Source organism: Centropristis striata, chromosome 7, assembly GCF_030273125.1.
Source record: "Centropristis striata isolate RG_2023a ecotype Rhode Island chromosome 7, C.striata_1.0, whole genome shotgun sequence".
NCBI lineage: Eukaryota > Metazoa > Chordata > Actinopteri > Perciformes > Serranidae > Centropristis > Centropristis striata.
Genome location: NC_081523.1, coordinates 23,253,816 through 23,259,815, shown reverse-complemented (window position 1 = coordinate 23,259,815; position 6,000 = coordinate 23,253,816). Strand labels below are relative to the sequence as shown.

Here is a 6,000-nt window from a genome sequence, read left to right as displayed (position 1 = left end):
TTGCTTCATTTAACTGACAGGATCAATAGTACAATATAGGTCCCTCTGCTGATAACCCAGTCTTATTTTCACTTATTATACAGGGAGTTAAAGAAATAATTTTCACTTCAGTTTAAAGTAGTTGCATTCATTTGGACGTGCTTTGTATCAGAAATAGAATCTTATTCTGAAGAAAAGTTCTTCAGATCTCAGGGGGTTCAGGAAGGTTTTATAAGCAAAGAAGAACAGTGTAGTTTAGGTCAAAGAAGTACAATATTTTTCTTTTCAATTGAATGAATGTTCCAATCCAGTGTGAAACTCTGGCTTGGTTTTCCCCAAACAGTGTTGCACAAAATTCAACAATTAAAGCATTCCTAGTATAAAGACAACCACCCCAGGCAGAGAAACAAGTGGAAAAAGTCAAGGACATATCACAGTCTTCATGACAAGAATTTATTTTCTTTTTTTAATTTTTTATTACATTTTGCATTAAATTAAAGAGTTTTTTTTTCTTTACAACATACATTAAGCTGTGAATCAGATGTTAAGGAAGTGGAGAGAGTAGGGCAAAAAACTTTGTGACGTCACAATATCTTACAAGCTTACAAAGTTCAAAAGGTTGAGAAGTTGAGAAGAGAGTCAATTTGCATCTAATAGCAGTGTATTATAACAAGGGTGAAAGACAAAAAAGGCACACACCAAAGAACCTCACTGTCCACAGCAGCCTTCACAGTCAAACCCAGTCCATTCTTCAAAATGTTCAAACCCCACTGACATCAAACACTTGATGTTACAGAATCTTAAATGCACCCACAGCTAAATTTACTCGTCTACACAGGAAGTGGACATTTGACCTTCTGACCTCGACAGACCGAGATTTTCTTGTTTACATTCTGTGTGGACACGGCAGTACTCAAGGTGAGAGGCGCCACAGCTGAACTCTTTTAGAAATATTTGGTCATAGATCAGCATTATTCCAGGCCAGGGAAAGTTGCTGGGTCATACACTCCTCGGTACACTGGAGGGTGTAAATAGGGCCTTGTAGTTTCCAGCAATCAGTCTACAATGATGTGGTTTTCTGGAGTAAACACTTCCCTTTATACTAATCTTGGGCCATTTGCACTTTGAAGATCATAGCTCTGAATAATCACTGGGATAAGTGTCTCAACTGACCCCAGGCCAATTTTCTGAAGGGGCAAACACAGTCCTGACTCGTCACACATGGACGCTTAGTAAGGAGTCCTTGGTGGCACTTTTTAACGCAGAGGGTACCCCTTTAGAGTTAACTTCAACACGTGGTTTACTTGGTGAATTCACACAAAACTATTTGCTTAAGGTTAATGAAAGATTGTGGTTTGGGTTTAAAAAAAGCAAGTTTTTGAAGGTTTCACATGGGACTCTGACAACAGTCTCCTCTTTGTTCAGGCTTCTTATGATCAGTTTGTATGATTTCCTACGGAGAGTAATGCACTGGAAATTTGTCCTCTGACGAAGTTATGTGATGTTAAAAGCCAAATAGGTTGCCTATTGGCGAGTTGGACGGCCCAAATGAACCCTGGACTTTAAACCAGGAGATCAGTGTCCGTGTCCTGTTGTTTAAGCCTAACCCTGGTCTTTTCTTTCTAACCTTAAGCAAGTGATTTGGTATCTAAACCTAACCGTTTTTCCAGCATTAAAAGGGTGTTTAACAAGGATCCTGATGTTTAAACAGTGACCATGATGCTTAAGCAGCAATTACGATGTTGAAAACAATGATAGTGATGCATAACATTGGTGTGTTGTGTGTGTTGTTGAAAGCAGCAATAGTAACATGTGACATTTCATAGAATATACTACAAATCACGCAGCAAAGGATTCTTTAAAGAAAAGGAATCCCTTCACAAGAAGACTTTTTTTTGCTTTTTTCCATCCATCCCCCTGACCTTTAACCTCTATGGACTTACACTCTTCATAACATGTCACCTAAATTCCTCCAGCAGCCGTGCACGTCTAAAAATGATGCTAACGGGGTACCCTGTGAGTTTAAAATGACGTCAAGGACTCCTAACTAATCTGATTGTGACGAATCGGTAGTGAGAATGTGTTAAAATGTCACCCTCCTCCTAGTTCCCACTTTGACCTAATCTGTTGCCCATGACCCGGTCATTTGCAACCGAACCCTGCAAGCATCTATGTACACATCAGTAAGGTCACTGATCTTACACGTTCCTTCGTACATTAGCTGTGGATTGAGACATAGTTGGCTTTCCTCCATAGAGAAACATAAAAATTGCTTGATATCAAGAAAACTTTTACCTATCTACACATACAACACTAAGGGAGTGCTCCGTTGATTTAAGTGTTGGGGGGGTGATCAATAAAAATCCTCAAGTAAAAGTGTGAAGCAGAAAAAGGGTCAGATTAGTAAAGCCATTCATAAGGCTTCGATAAGAAGAGTTAGTGATGCAAAAATAAAAACTAAACTTCCTCAGACTGTTTTCTCTTAAAAAAAGGGGGGTTAAATAAGGTACTTTTTTTTTAATATTGTTGTTTTTAAAATGTCAACTTTCTTCACAGGAACCAGCCTGTTTATGCAACTTCCTAACAACTGAGTGTAAGGATGCACACAAGAAGCCTAGAGCTGTGTTAGTACACTGGGTGCTTATGTGTATCTCACGCTGTGCGTTTGCTAGTGTTGCATTATTATTGCAGTGCACCAGAAAGATACTCATACACTGGCCTTCTCAAGTAACAAATGTTAATTGTTCAGTTAATCAGTCAATCAACCGTCACTCCAAACCAACAGACAGTGGAAAAAAAAGTAAAAACAAATACCAGGACTTTAAAATTGTATAAAATATAAAATCAAAAACACTCACAACGTCTTCATCGACACTGCCAGCACAACATAAAGGGTTGCTTTAAGCGCATTAATGGCACAATCAGAAATGAACCACAAAGATGAGTGTGTATGTGTGCATGTGTGTGTGTATGTGGGTGTGTGTGAGAGTGAAAGAGTGAAAGAAGAAATCCTCCTTTTCGCTCTTTCCTCTGGACTGTAAGTGTGTTATGTCTAGGGACCAGAATTACAACAATAACACCTACATTCTTTAATTGCATTTTTATCAAACCAGGGAAATATCATGACGTAAGAAAAATAAAAAAATACTACAAGGAGACAAAGTTAACAGCTATTAAAGAAAACATTGTCACTACTTTAGGGTGTAAGGCACAAATTTACATGTGGAAAAAAGAAGCAGGCAATACAGATGTTTTTCGTACTTTTTCTTTTTCACCTGCTTGTCTGCGTGGCGCTGCTAGAAAAGACGATCCCAGATGGAGGCACCGCTCCGTTTGCTCGCAGCGTCACTTACAGCTTCTTTTTGTATGTGTGTATGCAGATTCCCGTTCTGTTGCTGCAGCTGCTTCTCTTATATTTGCAACATGCAACAGTGAGCTTTGATGGCACCGGTAAAGCCAGCAACCAATCAGGACAAATGTTACTGACTCACACAAAACCACAGTGCTGATAGGGGGAGGAGGGGAGGAGGGGAGGGGGGATGCTCATTGGAGGAGTGAAAGGGTGAGATTCAGGAAGTCTTTTTTATGATTGGTCTAAAACAATGGAAATTCTGGTCCATGAAGGTAAAAGTCCCTGTCTGGCACAGTTTAAATAAATATCTCCTCCTCTTCACAGAGGTCACATATATCTCAAGCTGCAGGTCCCACTGAGCACACAGTGAGACCGAGTGGACCTTAAGTCATCAAGAAAAGTTCTACGGGCTCCAGTTTAATGACTTTAAATACGTTTTTTTTTCTCACACTTGATTAATTAATATTAAAAGATTCTCTTCTCTGTCCTCCCTCTCTCTCTCCGAGCCTAGAAAGTCAGTCTTTTTTTTTTTCAAAAGCACTTAATAAAAATAAATACAACAAGCTATTAGTATTAACAGTCATGTGTTATTCAGTAACCAGTACAGTAGAAGATTCCTCTGGCCCAGGCTTTCAGTCAAACCCAGGCAGGACTTGATTGCTGTAACACTGAGAGGCTTTTTCACAGTTTCTGACAGAACAGCCGTCTGTCCCTTCAGTCCGAGCTCAGTCTCTCTGAGTGCTCACTCGCTCAGATTTCCCAGTCCTCAAGGTACTGTACAACGATTATTCTCCCCTCGTGCTGTCTTGTTGTGTGTGCTTTCTTTTTTTACCATCGTGATAAAGTATCAAGTCCAGTCCCGGTGGCCAAAGACAACACAAACAAGAGAGCCAGAGTCTTGGATGCTACAGGGCGCAGTTGGATGAAATATTCAGGACAAGCATCATCTTCTTGTGTTTCAGTAGCACATGTCCCCATGTGTGTTTATCAAGGAGCTGGGAGGCAGCCAGAGCGTGAGCTCCATGACGGCAACAAATGACGACAACCATTTGTATAATATTTACATATTTATATAAAAAGAAAGTGTTTTCTTAAAAAAACTGTGTTGCATTTTTCACTGTACTGTACACCAAAAAACAAACAAACAAACAAAAAAAACACTAAAAGGAGATGCAAGTTGTACAGTATTCCCTGTTTTTTCTCTCTTTCAGAAAAAAACCTTTCACTACTGTCCGTTCACATTGGACTGACTGATAACTAGCTGACTATGTGCAGGAGTCACTGGACTTGACTTTTGTCGAGAGTGAGACTACGGAGGGTTTGGGGGGGACATCAGGCTTGAGATATTTGATGCCCGTTCGAGGCAGTGAACCGTAGGAGCTCATTCCAGGCTGCCGTGACAGAGATATGCCCTGTGCTGTCATTTGTATGGAGTCCACCCTTTGAGGTGCAGGGGGCGGTGTCTCCACGCGGTTGAAGCTGTGATGTCTCGCCAAATGGGAGGAGTTAGATGAGTTGGTGTTGTGCTTCTTGAGGACGGAGGATCCGGAAGCACCGGATGCTGATCCTTTCCGGAGCCCGTACACTGACGAGTGGACCTCCAGGCGTTTGCCCATCTGTGGGACGGCCGGGGGGACGGTGAGAGAGGCCTCTCGTTGGGGCACACGTGGCGGCAGCACCCCGTCTGGATCCACCATGGTGAGGTTGTGACAGGGGCTCTTGACTGTCTTGTACTCCAGGGTAGCCCCCTGGTCGTCCATTACACCGTGGCCCATACTGAGCTCACTGTGGTGGGGCTGCTCCACGTACTCATGCTGGTAGGACTGCTGGTGCTGCTGCAGGTGAGGCTGTAGCTGGTGCTGATGCTGCGGCAGAGGCAGGACCACAACGCTGGGGATGTGGCCCGGTGAGGCCCTCAGTGGCAGGTCTGTGGAGATGACAGGGGAGCCCATTGGTGGCATGTCCTTGGTGCAAGCATTGATGAGGTTCTGGTTCCTCTCCCACTCCCTGCTGCCCCGGCTGGGCTTACGCCGCGGCTGCATGGGGGTGGATTCAGGCGTTGGCAGAGCAGCGAGGTCAAGGTGGTGCTGGTCTGCTTTTATCAGCATCTTCCCGTTCTGTGTCAGCCTCCCGTTGTGCATCAAAGGGGTGAGGATCGCCTCGGGGCGGCCATCTTTGGCCTGTGTCTCAAACAGGCCCGTCAGCTTGGTCACGCTGTTCATGGATCCCCGGCGGGAGTGGAGGTGGTGGCTGTCCTTTTCCTTGCGGCCTGTCAGGTCTATGTCTCGCCGACGGTGGTCACAGACACAGTAGACAATGATGCCAGAGAAGATGGCGCCCATGGCAAAGGCTAGGATGACAGCAATGGCCAACAAGGTCACAGGAACGAGCTGGTCACGACCCTTCTGATAGCTCTCTCGGATCACACCTGCGGAGAGACGTGGAGATGACATTCAGACAGGCAGAGAGATTTCCTGCTGCTGCTGCTGTGTGTTGTGGGAACTCGTTTCTAAGAAAAAATATAGCTGTTGGGAAGGATGCTTATTATTAGACTCACCAAAAAATAGAAAACGATATTGAATTACAATAATCAAAAGATATTTTCTGGGTAAAAAGATTAGAGGTTTAAATCATTTCATGAAAACATGCAAATGAAGCTGGGTTTATTC

The 6,000-nt window shown here is 43.3% G+C and overlaps 1 protein-coding gene across 2 annotated transcripts in view; it reads right to left on the bottom strand.

Moving 5' to 3' along the window:
* Positions 1 to 404: 404 nt before the first annotated feature.
* Positions 405 to 6,000, bottom strand: part of sema6a (sema domain, transmembrane domain (TM), and cytoplasmic domain, (semaphorin) 6A) — a 122,077-nt gene continuing 116,481 nt past the window's right edge. For both annotated transcript variants that reach the window (XM_059336338.1, XM_059336339.1), the window contains one exon: positions 405 to 5,759. In XM_059336338.1, coding sequence (XP_059192321.1) covers positions 4,597 to 5,759 — 1,163 coding nt within the window. In that variant the 3' untranslated portion in view covers positions 405 to 4,596. The remainder of the gene's footprint in view (positions 5,760 to 6,000) is intronic.